General features: G+C 41.6%; 1 protein-coding gene across 7 annotated transcripts in view; it reads right to left on the bottom strand.

The window, feature by feature from the left end:
* Positions 1-15867, bottom strand: part of RICTOR (RPTOR independent companion of MTOR complex 2) — a 100327-nt gene that overhangs the window by 66893 nt on the left and 17567 nt on the right. For 6 of the 7 annotated variants that reach the window (XM_059694895.1, XM_059694899.1, XM_059694896.1 and 3 more), the window contains one exon: positions 4510-4607. In XM_059694895.1, the coding sequence (XP_059550878.1) occupies positions 4510-4607 (98 nt within the window). Of the gene's footprint in view, positions 1-4509; positions 4608-5231; positions 5268-15867 lie in introns of all 7 variants that reach the window. The other variant, XM_059694898.1, reaches the window with a different exon arrangement.

Genomic DNA, 15867 nt, shown 5'->3' with positions numbered 1-15867 from the left:
TAACTTCCAATTATTAAAGAAATATCATGTTTACTTTTCATCACCAGGAATTCACCTATAATAAGATTTAAAATATAATAAGAATTATTTTAATACAAAATTCTTGTAGTGACTGACTCACTACCTTACTAATTACCACCTAATTTAAATAACCAAATCCTAAAGTACAAATCAACCCCCTTAATTCTTACTCCAGGAAAGAAGCAGATAGAAATAGCAGGTAAAGCCCTGACTGGTTTGCTCAGTGGATAGAGCATTGGCCTGTGGACTGAAAGGTCCCAGGTTCGATTCCAGTCAAGAGCACATGCCCGGGTTGTGGCTCAATCCCCAGTTGGGGGCGTGCAGGAGGCAGCCGTTCAATGATTCTCTCTCATGATCGATGCTTCTATCTCTCTCTCCCTTTCCCTTCTCTGAAATCAGTAAAATATATATTTTTAAAAAAGAAGAAAAAGAAACAGCAAGTAAAGCACTAAATTGGTGAGTTTAAGCAATGGGACTCTCAGCCACCTCAACTACTGATTGAATTATGAATTAATCCTTAATCTTTAGTAACAATTCCCTCACTATCTTAGCCATTACAGGTAATTTCCTATCTCCTGTATACGTTCTTGAAATGTAATATTGCCTGCCCTATCACTGAAGTTTGTTATATTAAGAATAAATCACCGATTATGTTTAGAAGTCATTAAAGACCTTGCAAAATCTAAGAATTCTTGGCATAACAAGTCACTTAATATGCAAAATTATTAAACATCACTCAACACTTTTCACTGGACTTCTGCTGCTCCCTATTCCATGTGTTTTTGTGACCAGCAGTCACAATGCCTAGCTGAATGTGACCAAATAGGATCAGATTTCATCAGAAGACACAAAGAGAGGGCTACCCTCTCTCTTTTAATGACCGAACGCTGTCTCTTAGTCATTTGGAAATTGTCTAAGAATACTAGTAAAGCTAATCTAAAAGAAAACAGAGCTGAAAAATGGAGAGACAGAATGCAATTACCACTGTTCAACCCCTGGGTTTTTTCCCTGAAATTAGGATCCAACATTTGGTATTCCTCATCATGAAAGCAAGTAACTTCTTTTTACTTTAGCTCAGTTGAATTAGGTTTCTTTAATTTGTTATTTATAAACCAAATTAAGCATTCGATATCATCAAAAGTCTAAAATTATGAACATAACGGTTAAATTTAATATAAACAAAACCCAATAAATTCAATGAAAAAATAAAATAGAAGGCTAAACCCACCTCTAGATAATAAAAAATGAGATGATTAATAAAATTAACTAAAAAATATAATAATCAGTTAAAACTGGGCAGATAAATGCTATTCCCATTTTACTCATATTGCTCTGAAGGTTAAATGAATGGTTCTAAATAAGCAACAAATAGAATAACCCAAACTTTTAAACATCTTATCACAGAGTAGAATTCCATAGCATGCTCTTTTCAGAGGGCACTTTAGAAGTTAATTTTAAAATAAAAAGTACAAATGCTCTTGACTAAGAAATCATACTTCGAAAATTCTATCTTATATAAATATAGCTATAAAAGAGTATACCTATATCTATAGAAAAGGAAAGAATTCTATGGTATATTGGGAAGTAGGAAAAGGCAAATTGCAAATCAATATATCTCATTAAAAAAACTTTGTGTACACACATAAAATAGTAAATAAACTAAGCACTATATTAAATACCTCTTTTTAAGTCTTTTAATTCACACACACACACACACACACACACATTTATAATTATACCAGAGAAGGATAAATACTTTCTAAGGGTTTCCTCTGGAGAATGGTATTTTTGTTCCCTCTGAGAATGGGGAGATGGATGGGAAGCATGTGAAAAAGGATTTGCACTATTTACTATATATTGTTCTGTACCATTTTGATACTTTATATTTAGCTTCAACTATTTTTAAAGTTTTTAAAAACAGAACAAAATAAAGATTCCTTTGGGGGTTTTAATATAAATATGTGAGATTAAATATAGAAAAAGAACTTTTAGAATATAAAAGCTGAAATACTTTCATCTTTAAAAACAGGTCTTTATGAGCATGTTGATAGTTTTAAAAATAGAATACTAAGATTATATTCATCAGCAGTCTGTTATACACATTACTTTATCTAGTGAAATGATGTCAGGAGGCAAGCATGGCTGTGTGACATTCACATGGTTATAGGATCACATAGCTAACACCCTCTCTCTCTTCATTCCTTAAAAGGAGGTTTAAAATTCTAGAGATGAAGTCTACCCTATACAACATTTTAGCCCAATGATCTACTAAATTAACTTAATCCTAAAAGCTAGGCTTACACTTAACAAAACAAATGCTAAAACAACAAAAACTCGTATTTAAAAGGCAAAATTTTCCTAATGTAATGTAATACCTTTAATTAAACACTTCTTATGTGCCAAGCTTTGGGATAGAGAGGTATATAAGAGGAGAAAAATAAATATTAGCTATAACATATGTTTAAGAAACTCAGTTCAATAAGACAGTAACCTACAACAAATAATAAAAGAACAGATAAAATTTAGTAGACACATATATAACCTGTTATGAGAATACAGAGAAGGATGACCAACTAACTCCTGATTAACAAGCTAACTGGCATCATAATTATTTTTCTCTTTTTCTTAGTCTATAGAGCTATTCTTATGAGATTTCTGAGATTTCTACATTTTACTCTATAAGGAAATAAATAAAAGCTTTTTAGGAATACCAGGTCTGAAATACGTATTATTAATATGACAAATATTAATAATATATTTATTAATCTACCTCTCCAACAAAATGGAATTCAAAGACACATTATATTATGATTAAATTCAGTAAGCATTTATTTTGTGCTAGGCATTTAGAGAAATTTTATAATAAAACCTATAGACATTTATTTACAGCAGTGATTCTTCTTAATTCTTTACAGCAGTGATTCTTCTTAATTCTTTCAGAATCCTAGTTGTCAAGAGATGTGAAAGGACATATCTAGGTGTCAACCTAATTATGACATAAACCTCTATTAATATTTTTAATAGTTAAATCTAAGCAAGTGGCAAAGACTTATTAGAGCTGAGTGAAAAATGGTGAAATAAAACTGGAACTGTAATAGAAGGGAGGGAACCCAGGAGATGCAATCTGCAACCTTGGACAACTTTAGGTCTTAAAGACTTGACATTATCTGACTAGAACAATGAAGGAAGGTATTTGGAGACTTTTCATCACATTCATAAAAATAAAAACATACATAGGGATATTTTTGAAATTCCCTTCTCAAGCACCTAGTCAGTGTTCTTAAAAGTTGTTTATAAAAAAATCACTCTCATCTCTCATATAAAATAATTTTTTCATCTGTTATATAAAAATTAATGCCAGAATATCCAAAACTTCACTGAAAACACAAATGTACTTGATCCCCTATGAAAAAAACTAACCTATTTTATATTTACTGCACAACATGTACTGACAAAACAATTTTGTTACATAGTGACTATATACTTATCCCCTTTTACTTCTATACAATCAAATCAAGTCCAAGCAATAGTCCAATTATCAGATAGAAAAAAAAATTAAAGATTTTAGAGGGTTAAAACAGTGCTGCTCAAACTTTAATGTACACAGAAATTCACAAGAGAATCTTTATTAAAAATGTAGATTCTGATTCAGTAGGACTGGAATGGGGCTGAAAATAGTGCATTTCAAACAAGCTTCAAGGTGAAGCCAATGCTGCTGGTCTGTGGATCACAGAATACGAAGAGGTTAAAACATACAATTATCCCTACACTTAAAATTGAGAAGAACAATTTATATTTAGTAAACTAAAATGGAAAAATAAGTTTTTCCGAAAGAATCCATTCTGGTTTCTATTTATGGCATCACCTCAAATAACAGGCATTTCAATGTTTCCAAAAGTTGGCTTTCCAGGATTACCAAGCACAAAAACATACCAATCCATCAAACTTGGGAATCTTGGCTACTAACAGAAATCAAGTCAATATTTATTTGGGATGAGGGCCCCTGCATTTATCTTAGGCTCTAACTGAGAGCCAGACAATGGGAATAGAGTATAAGGGAAAGAGAGAGGAAGTTCTAGTATTTCTCTGGGAATTATGATGTCTGTGAAATACAATGCACACGTACTTATGTACAAACATTTATCATATATCATCAAATAAAAATAAGTATAAAAAGGCAAAAACAATACATCACTATGTGTGAATAATAGTGAAAACTGGATTATGGATTTCTCAGTGATCTTTTTTTTCTTTATTCTTTTCTGAACCCATCAAATTTTCTACAGCAAGCATTTGAATGATACTCCCCTTATTCAAATACACTTTTAAATTAGAAATCACATGATAAACCCTGAGAAGCATTAGAGGAAAGCACTAATACTGGGAGAATACTCAAGAATTCTTATTAATGATGGTTAAGAAGCATCCAGTAAGCATACTAAGGAACAAAGAATTGTAGATGATAATATTAATATTCAAGTTACTTACCTTAGTAAAGTTATTCAAATGGCCCAGCTTTCTCATATTTGAAACCCCTTGCAATTTGGCCACATTTTGGAGAATCTCCCTTAAGTTATCAGAAGGTTCTAGAAGAAAAGACAGATAATTCAAAAGAGTATTTTCCTAACCAAATACATAAAACATACAGAATTAAAATGTCACAACTTTGGCTTTTAATTTAAATTCTTACTCTCCATCTCAAATCCATCTTCTTAGGTCACATCAAAGTCCATGTGGATGAATCATCAAATGACCTTCACATTTATACTCCACTCATATCTATGGTCCAACTCTGTATGTCATCATCTGGATTTATTCAATCACTAAATCTTAAATTTTAACACCCAAAATTTCACTTCTAGCTACAATGTAGTAATGGACATAAAAAACACTATCCTATTTGAACCACTAAAAAACTGTACAAAATATAGGAAACTATAGCTCAAGAGACTGGGCATCAGCAAGTAAAGAAAAATGATCCGTAAGAGATGAGAAACAAGCAAGTGTGCTCTACAACTGTCCCGGCTTACTCCCTTCTCTAGGCAGTCTTCAGGCCTTGGTGCTAGCAGGAGAAACCTAGGCAAGCTGTTTGTGTTGAAGAGAGAGAGCTCATCTTGCAAAGGGACCCCTCAAGTAGTCAGTATAGCAATGGTTGGTGCATGTATGTGTGTGAGGAAATTACCACTCAAAAGAATTAAAGGGAAGAGTACCTTGCATTCATACAGGACAGGGAACTGTGCTTGTTCCTAAAAGCCAAATTGAGAAGTCTTAGCTCAGTGTGGGTAAAAATCAGATGTAGACTAAACATTTCTTTGGCCCCATTTAACAAATCTTCAAATATGAAAGCTTTAAACTGATTCCAAGTAACTAAACTATGTTTCAGACCAAAGCTCAAAAAGATTTATAGGCAGAGAAAAAAATATCAAGCATGTAACAGGGCAAAATTTACAATGTTTACCATCCATTCAAAAATTATCAGGCATGCATGGCAAAAAAGCAGAAAAACATGATCCATACTGAGCCAAAAAAATCAATCAACTGAAAATACCCCAGAACTGACATAATGTTAGTATTAGCAGAAAGGGACACTAAAACCATTTCTATAACTGTAGTCTATATGTTCAAAAACCTAGCATGAGGTTTACAAATGCTCTCAAACTACAGATGGGAATAACAGCATAGATTAGAAGGTAAGAATTGCAAACCTGAAGACAAAGCAACAGAAAATAACCAAAATGCAACAAAAGGAGAAAAAAATAAAAGCGCATCAGTGAACTATGGGACTTCAAGCAGCCTAGTATAATTAAAATATGTTTAACTAGAGTCCACAAAGAAAAGACATGGGGGATAGAAATATTTTTTGAATAACAGATGAAAACTTTCCAAATATAATGAAAATAAGCCAATAAATCCAAGAAGCTCAACCAACACCAAACACAAGAAACATGAAGAAAACTAGACCAAGCCACATCTTAATCAAATCAAATGCTCAAAATCACTGGTAAAGAAACTCTTAAAAGCAACCAGATTAAAAAAAAAGAAAAGAAAAATTACATAGAGAAAAGCAAAGGAAGGATGACAGCTGATTTCTTGTGGGAAACAAGCAAGTGAGAAGACAGTTGAACAACATATTTAAAATATTTAAAATAAAAAATGACATGACATGTATAGAAACCATTCTTAGCCCACTTGCTTTACAAAAATAGGCCACACGCAAATATGGCCCCACGGTCAGCAGTTTGCCAACCACTGGTAAAGACTATCGATTTCTTCAGGTTGCCATACACTATTTTTTTATTAATATACTCAGCATTATATTTGTTTGGAAAAAAACAAAAACACAATCTAAAAAGAAACTGGATCACATGCAGATATTTTAGTGTAAGAGCCATTATGACTTCCTTTGAGATTTTTAAATAAACACAATACCAAGGAATTATTTGTTTGGAATTAGTGTTTTCCTCAGCAAATGAAACTGTTTGCACTGTCCTATTTCACATTTAGCTTGCATCTGTTCATATTCTGTTACACTGGGTGTTAGCCATGACAACCACAAATTGATCATTCATTTAATCTTAGAGCACCTCCTATAAATTTTGGATTTATTTTTAAACTCCAATAAAATTCTATCTAATTTTAAGTGATTTTAGAATATGTCCTTAAAATTAGTCACTGAGAGTATCTTAAAAGTGAAATGAAAACAGCTCATCATTGGGTGGGATCAGATCTCATTAAAAAGAATTGCAAGGTCACTGTTACTGGTGAGCCAATGATGTAAAATTATTTAACTAGATATGAAAACTTTATAAAAACTTTACAATAACTTTTAAAGGTAATTTAGAACCTGCAGCAATTTGCAGTCAGAATTAAGGATCATTAGAGCCAGTGCGAAATTTACCTAATGGAAATATATAACCTAACCATTTTATAACAATTTTTAATTAGGATGACAGGCACCAAACAAAAAGTTGCACTAAAGTGATGACACTTACTACAATGTAATGATCTGGCATGATAGTCAAGATGATTAGTCTGAAAAGATATATACTTCATAAAAGCTTGTAGATTTCTAATTATTGCCTATTTCTAGGTATAAACTAATTGCAGATTTTTTTCAAGTACAATCATGTAACAACCATCTTACACAATCATATTCAAAATAAAATCTCATATCTGAGTTCATTCATTCACTATGTATTAACTGAAAAACTATTATGTCAGGTACATATTAGGTAATGGGAATACATCAATAATCAAGACAGAACCTTCTTTAACAAACCTTATATGCAAGTGAAAGGAAACTGACCATCAATAACAAGAAAACAAAATAACAAACAACATGCACACAATTTAAAAACTGACAGGCAGTAAGAAGGCAGCACTGAAACAAATGTTTGTCTAATAAATAATGATATAAAATGAACCTAATATACTAGAATACAGATGTTATCATTGTCACTACAAATCAAAGTGAACCAGCCATTCAACTTCCTTCCCTTCCTCACCCCCTTTCTCTTTTATATAATCCTATATAATAAAAGCCTAATATGCTAAGGGTCCAGTTGACCGGTCAGTCGTTCAACCAATCAAAGCGTAACGTGTTAATGATATGCTAAAGCCGCTCAACCGCTCACTATGATGTGCACTAACCACTGGAGGCAGTCGACCAGTGGCTATGACGTGGGGGCAGGTGCTCCAACCAGTAAGTTAGCTTGTTGCTGGGATCTGGCCGATTGGGATGGAGCAAGATGGCCCGGACACGCCCTGGAGCCCTCCCGCGGGCCCTCCCCGGTTGGCCAACCTCCCGTGTCCCTCCCCACCCCCAATAGTGCACCAGTGGTATTCCTCGGCCTGACCTAAATTACCTTAAAAGTCAGGCCGAGGGATTGGTCCCTCACAATCCAGGACCTCTTGGGGGATGTCAGAGAGCCAGATTTGGCCCGATCCCGCAGGCCAGGCTGAAGGACCCTACTTGTACACGAATTCATGCACTGGGCCTCTAGTTAATTATAGGAACTCCCCAATTATGGAAGAATTTCAAGGTTTCTTCATGATATGTTAATTCAAAAGAGTATTAGGGCCATTTTAGACATGAAATACTATAATGCTCATGTGCTACAATGTCCCCATGGTAATGAAATGAGACTCCTGATCTAGCCAGTAAAGTTTCTTCCTTACTGGCTAGATCAGGAGTCTGTAACTTTTTTTTAATGGTCCACAGAGTAAGCATTTTATAAGAATTTGCTGGTCGTAAGGTCTCGTTGCAATTACTCAACTTGAAGTTGTACCAAGAAAGCAATCATAGAAAATACATAAATGAATAAATATGGGCTATGTTTTAATAAAATGGGCTTGGCTCAAGAGCTGTAGTTTGCCAAATCCTATGCTAGATAGTCAGAACTTAGACTAGGAAAAGTAGTGAGCAAGCTGAGATCAATGTGGCTTTTATTGGGGCAGGGAGAAATGGGAGGGGGAAAAAAGGAATTTAAGGAGAGTTTATCTCTTTATTTCTTCCTACTCTATTTGTTTCCAATTTAGCTTCTCTGAAACTGTCCCAATTATAGTGCTATGTGAGAAGTCTAAAACACAAATGAGATAATCTACTAGGATATTCTCTGAACTCCTGAAGTTTAGGAAACCCGCAGCTGCATAAGGGGAAAGGAAAAAGAAACTGCCTTGCTGGCTATGATGACCAACCTTACAAATGCAAGGAAGCAATGCACAAAAGAACTACTAGAATTATGGTGGCTCCTTTTCCTCTTATTGTGTAATCCTTAGTTCCTGATGCATCTCTCTGGATGTAATGAAATAACTGAAGTCAATGCTAAATATCTAGCAATTTAATATCTTATAAACACACATACACACAGAACCAAGAGAAAACTACAGAAAATAAACCTATTGTCTATATGTATCTACAGACACATACACACACAGACACTCAACTGCTCCTTTGGATTAATTCTCTGTGTATGTGCACATGTGTGTACACACACTCAGATATATCTACACTACTAAAAGAGAAAAATGGTAATTGGCGTACGACGATACCCTTTTCATTGGCTAATCAGGGCTATATGCAAATTAACTGCCAACTAAGATTGGCAGTTAACTGCCAACAAGATGGCGGTTAATTTGCATATTAGGCACAATGCAGGGAGGCGAAAGGGAAAGCAGGAAGAAGCCCCCTGCCACTGACAGTGATCGGAAACCCAGGGGGGAGCTAAGAACTGGGGGGCAGGGCAAAGGCGGCCCTGCCCCCAAGCCATGATTGGAGAATCAGGCGCCTTTTCCACCCTGGCCAGTGATAGCAGGAAGTAGGGGTGGAGCCAGCGATGGGAGCTGGGCATGGTCGAAGCTGGAAGTCCCCGGAGCTAGGGGCCCCTTGCCTGGGCCTAAAGCAGAGCCCACGATCACGGGGCCGCTGCAGCTGTGGGTCCCCGCTGCCCGGGACGAACGCCTCAGCCAGAGGCATCCTGCAGGGGCAGGGGCGGAGCTCGCGTGATCGCGGCGCCCCCCCCGCCACTGCAGGTCCCCGCTGCCCGGGCCAGACGCCTGGGCCAGAGGCATCAGGCCTGGGCTGGGGGCAGAACCAGTGATGGGGGCGTCAGGCCTGGGCAAGGGGCCGATCCTGCGACTGGAGGGTGATGGGGGTCAACGCCTGAGGGTTCCCAGTATGTGAGAGGGGGCAGGCTGGGCTGAGGGACACTCCCCCCCGCCCCACACCCAGTTCACGAATTTCATGCACCGGGCCCCTAGTGTATATATATGTGTATAAAAATGAATTTATTTTCAAATATTTTCAATATATACTGCTTTGAAGCATACTACAATATATTATATTAATATCTTTACCTATTAATAAATGTACAACATATAATTGATTTTTATATAAATTTAGGTTCAAATATACATAGTAAATTAAGGTCCACAAACTACTGGCATATTTGGGAGTAATGGAAAGAAAGACAATTTTGGAATGAAAAAGAACTGGATTCAAGTGTAGCTTTTTCGTCTATAAACAATGTAACTTTGACTACAAACCATGAGACCTCATGGGCATCCATTTTCTCATTTATATAGTGAAAATTGTAATTACCTACGATGAAACCACTATTACAAGATATGAGGAAAAAAATTTGTCTCTGAAACAATTCACCAAGTAAACGAACCCTACAAAAGAATAGAACAGCTATACCTAAAGGCTGAGATAATTGTGATACACACCCAGCCTGCTAGCATTATTTAAAAGTCATATATTTTCTTGCATAGCTACTTTCCCGTTTCTGTATTTCCCTATGAAACATAACTATTTATAGTTCAGATCACTTCTCTGACAGGTGGCTTCTAGAAATGTAATTAAGGGCTCCCCTCTCATTCATATATATATATATCTCTCTACACTAATGAAAGAGAAACATGGTAATTGGCGTACGACCGCTACCCGTCCCATTGGCTAATCAGGGTGATATGCAAATTAACTGTCAGCCAAGATGGCGGCCGGCAGCCAAGCAGCTGATGCGAACAGGGAGGCTTGCTTGCTTCAGTGACGGAGGACTCCAACATTCCCCGCCTGACTTGCCGGCCTCTCAGCTGCAACTCTAAGCAACTATGTTGCAAATATAGAAGATAAACAAAACCCCAGAAACCTGCTTTACTCAGCCGGGCTTCAGCCAGCCGGACCGCAACACTATGTCAAATACAGACGGTAAACGAAGGCCAGAAACCTGTTTTCAGCAGCTGAGGCCTCAGAGCTAAAGTTGGCCCAGAATAAAAAAGAAAAAAAGAAAAAAAAGGAGCAGTTGGGAGCTTCAGTCACCCGTCAGCCTGAAAACGGCCCTCAGCCCCTCAGCCAGACTGGCCAGGCACCCCAGTGGGGACTCCCACCCTAAAGGGTGTGTGACCAGCTGTAAACAGCCATCATCCCCTCACCCAGGCTGGCCAGGAACCCAAACGGGAGCTCCACCCTGATCCAGGACACCCTTCAGGGCAAACCAGCCAGCCCCCACCTGTGCACCAGGCCTCTATTTTATATAGTAAAAGGGAAATATGCCTCCCAGCACCGGGATCAGCGTGACAGGGGGCAGTGCCCAAACACTGATTGCCCTGCGGCTCTGTGTGTGACAGGGTGCAGTGCCCTAACCCCCTGATTGGCCCTGCTCTGTGGGTGATAGAGGGCGGCACCCAAACCCCCCCCACACACACACACAGGCCCTGCTCTGTGTGTGACGGGGTAGAGCCATAACCTCCCCATCAGCCCTGCCCTGAGTGTGACAGTGGTGGCGCCCCAAGCCCCTGATCGGCCCTGCTCTGTGGATGATAGAGGGCGGCGCCCCAACCCCCTGATCCGCCCTGCTCTGTGTGTGACAGGATGCGGAGCCCCAACTCCCCTATCGGCCCTACTCTGTGAGTGACAGGGGGGAGCTCCTCAACCCCCTGATGGGCCCTGCTGTGTGCGTGACAGGGGGGAGCTCCCCAACACCCTGATGGGCCCTGCTCTGTGCATGACAGGGGGCAGCGCCCCAGCCCCCTGATCCGTCCTCCTCTGTGCGTGACAGGGGGTGCGCCGCAACTTCCCTATCGACCCTGCCTTGAGTGTGACAGGGGGCGGTGCCCCAACCCCCCAATCGCCCTACCCTGAGAGTGACTGAGGGTGGCATCGCAACCTCCAGATCCGCCCTGCTCTGTGCATGACAGGGGGCGGCACCCCAACTCCCCAATCGGCCCTGCTCTGAGCCCGACCAGGGGCTGCACCTAGGGACTGGGCCTGCCCTCTGCCACCCGGGAGCAGGCCTAAGCCAGCAGGTCGTTATCTCCCAAGAGGTCCCAGACTGCAGGAGGGCACAGGCCAGGCTGAGGGACCCCCTCTCCCTCCCGAGTGCACAAATTTTTGTGCACCGGGCCTCTAGTCTATACTAATAAAAGAGAAAAATGGTAATTGGCGTACGACGATACCCTTTTCATTGGCTAATCAGAGCTATATGCAAATTAACTGCCAACTATGATTGGCAGTTAACTGCTAACTAAGATTGGCAGTTAACTGCCAACTAAGATTGGCAGTTAACTGTCAACAAGATGGCGGCTAATTTGCATATGTAGGCACAATGCAGGGAGGCGAAAGGGAAAGCAGGAAGAAGCCCCCTGCCACTGACAGTGATCGGAAACCCAGGGGGGAGCTAAGAGCTGGGGGGCAGGGCAAAGGCGGCCCCAGGGCCGCCTTTGCCCTGACCCCCAGCCATGATCGGAGAATCAGGTGCCTTTGCCGCCCTGGCCAGTGATAGCAGGAAGTAGGGGTGGAGCCAGCGATGGGAGCTGGGCACGGTGGAAGCTGGCAGTTCCGGGAGCTAGGGGTCCCTTGCCTGGGCCTAAAGCGGAGCCCACGATCGCGGGGCCGCTGCCACTGCGGGTCCCCGCTGCCCGAGCCGGACGCCTCAGCCAGAGGCCTCAGGCCTGGTCAAGGGGCCGATCCGGTGATTGGTGATCCGAGGGTGATGAGGGTCAACTCCTCTGGCCGAGGCATCAGGCCTGGATGGGGGGCGGAGCCGGGGATTGGGGGGATATGATGGTCCCCTTGCCCAGGCCTGAAGCCTGGGTCAGAGGCGTCAGGCTTGGGCGGGGGGTGGAGCAAGCGATCAGAGGGAGATGGGGGTCCCCTGCCCAGGCATGATTCCTGGGCCAGAGGCCTCAGGCCTAGGCGGGGGCCAGAGCCAGTGATCGGGGGGAGATGGGGGTCCCCTGTCCAAGCCTGACACCTCTGGCGGAGGCGACAGGCCTGGGCAAGGGGCCGATCAGGTGATCGGAGGGTGATGGGGGTCCCCTTGCCCAGGGGCAGAGCTAGCAATCGGAGGGGTCTGGGGGTCCCCTTGCCCAGGCCTGATGCTTGGGTCAGAGGCGTCAGGCTTGGGCAGGGGGTGGAGCAAGCGATCAGAGGGAGATGGGGGTCCCCTGCCCAGGCATGATTCCTGGGCCAGAGGCATCAGGCCTGGGCTGGGGGCAGAACTAGTGATGGGGGGAAATGAGGGTCCCCTGCCCAGGCCTGACACCTCTGTCAGAGGCGTCAGGCCTGGGCAAGGGGCCGATCCTGCGATTCGAGGGTGATGGGGGTCAACGCCTGAGGGCTCCCAGTATGTGAGAGGGGGCAGGCTGGGCTGAGGGACACTCCCCCCCACACACACACACCCAGTGCACGAATTTCGTGCACCGGGCCCCTAGTATATATATAAAACCCTAATATGCAAATAGACCGAACGGCAGAACAACCAATCAAACGAGTTGCCATGACGTGCACTGACCACAAGGGGGTGCATGCAGAACACGGTGGGATAGTGAAGCAGGTGAGCAGGTTTCCCAGACCAAGGCAGGGCAGCAGTTGCTGTCATGAGGCGAGCCTCTGGTGGTTACTGAAAATTCTTTGCTCCCGTGTGCCGGCCCTGCTTGCACCAGCTGCTGGCCCCCGATTGCCTCTCAGGGCTTTTCGCCCTGCTTCTGAGGGACGATCGGGGCCGGCCCTGCTTGCACCCACAGCTGGCACCAAAGCCACCACTCGCACCCATTGCCAGTGCCGGTCCCGATCGCCAGCGCTATCAGCAGGTGCGCATGATGGCTGCCAGCCCCAATCGCCCCTGAGGGCTTCTCCATATCCCCCTGCTCCTGAGGGGTGATCAGGGCAGCAACCTTCACTCGCACCCGCTGATGGTGCCGGGCCCGCTTGCACCTGCTGCTGGCACCAGCCCCAATCGCTCCGCGCCTTCAGCAAGTGTGAGCGGGGCCGGCGCCACCGTCAGTGCATGGGAGCGCCATCGGTGGGAATAGGGCTGCCAGCAGAGAGGGGACCAGGGGCCACGGCAGGAGGGGCCGGGCGGGGACACAGAGTATGGACTGAGACCCACCCCTGTGCCCACTGCAGCCTCACAGCCCACAGTTTCTTTCAAGGTGCACAAATTCATGCACTGGGCCCCTAGTAAACTAATAAAAGAGGTAAAGATACTAATAAAAGAGCAAAAGGTATAAATACACTCAATTTGTATGTGGGTTAGAAATCTGAAAAATGTTATTACAATACTATTTTCTAATCCTTCCATCTGTATTCTTGATTCCACATCTTATTATCTCATTCTAATACTTCTATCATTAATTATTTCTCATCGATTTCAGTCTTTAACAAAAAGGCTTCTGCCTAGTTTCCCATTTTTGAAGTGACATCACTCCTTTCTTTTACCAATCTCTCTTGAGATTCAAGTTAATTAATTCTTACTTCATCATCTCCTAATCTCCATCAATCAGGTGTCTAAGCCACTCCACTAAAGTTGTTGCCCTTGAGTTTACTGAACAATGCAACGACTTCTCAGTTATTCAAACTGCCCGACTTCTCTATTACAGTACTGGCCAATGCTAACCCTACCTTCTCTACTTTGGTTTCTATAATTACACAATCTTGGTCCTCTTCATACCCATTTCTCACTGTTCCTTGTGTGTCTCCCTTAAAAATTTGTATCCCTTCCTCCTTTTTCATATCCTTTAGCATTACCTAAAATTCTGTCCTTTGCCGTTGGGTTTCTCTTTTCACTGTCTCCATAAACTCTAACATATTCAATTTTTTTAAATCCTTATCCGAGGATTTTTTTTCCATTGATTTTTAGACAGAGTGAAAGGGAGGAAGAAGGGGAGAGATAGACATCCACATATATCCACTGGTTGGCTCCTGACAGGCCCTAGTCGGGGGCAGGGTATGAACATGCAACCAAGGTATGGTGCTTTTGACCAGGAATCGAACCTGAGACCCTTCAGTCCTCAGGTGGAAGCTCTCTCTATCCATGGAGCCAAACCAGCAGGAATAATATATTCAATTTTAATCTTTGAATATATTAAAGCTTCAATTCTTCAAAGTTTCAATTCTATATGTTTGGTGGTCTGTCTACCTCAAGTATAATATGTCTTGTAATCATAGTAATTCACCCTTTAAACACACACACACACATACACACATACACACACACACTTTCAAAAAATTCCTTCCTCGGGCAATAGTAATGTCTGATCTAGGAAACTACATCTGGGTAGTGGGTAGTTACCAAATATGACTGAAATGTCCTAGCATATGTATCTTAAGCACCTCTTTTTAAAAGAAGAATGTAATTTTTTCCTTTTTTGATTGATTTTAGAGAGAGGAGGGAGGGAGGGAAGGAGGGTGGGAGGGAGGGAGGGAGGGAGGGTGGGAGGGAGGGAGACATCGATGTGAGAGAGAAACATTTATCCGCTGCCTTTCATACCCGCCCGAAAGGGGATCAAACCATTCAATCACCAGCAAAGATAGAGTACCCAGGCCCAAGTAAAGGTCAATAAAATGTGTCATCTGTGAACAAGTTATACCAATATTATAAGAAAAGTAAGATAATATACTGAGAAAGCCCAAAGAAAGAAGATGCTCAATGCTGCTGGGAAACTAAGACTGACTTTCTGGAAAACTTGTTGCTGGCTACAATGAAGAAAGTGGATTGGGAAAGGATAGAACTAAAATAGGAAAAGTAGTTAGGAAGGCAATGAGAAACCGAATAAAGGCATGACAACAGAAATGAAAAAACAGATTTTGCAGTTATTTCTAAGATAAAATCATCATCATTAGTATCATTATAGATCTGATGTGAAGAATAAGGACAAGGAATGAGGCTAGAGTGTCTCCTGGGTATCTGATTTGGCCCCATTAAAGTACTGCTCTTAATCTAGATGGGAAATGTAAAAAGATGTTTAGAATATAAGTGTCTGATTTGGCCCCATTAAAGTACTGCTCTTAACCTAGATGGGATATATAGAAAGATTTTTAGAATAGTAAGAGAATTAGTAAGTTTA

The sequence above is a fragment of the Myotis daubentonii genome, chromosome 4, assembly GCF_963259705.1.
Source record: "Myotis daubentonii chromosome 4, mMyoDau2.1, whole genome shotgun sequence".
In the NCBI taxonomy this organism is placed as follows: domain Eukaryota; kingdom Metazoa; phylum Chordata; class Mammalia; order Chiroptera; family Vespertilionidae; genus Myotis; species Myotis daubentonii.
The sequence above is the reverse complement of the archived record's forward strand: the minus strand, read 5'-3'. Positions and strand labels throughout refer to the sequence as shown.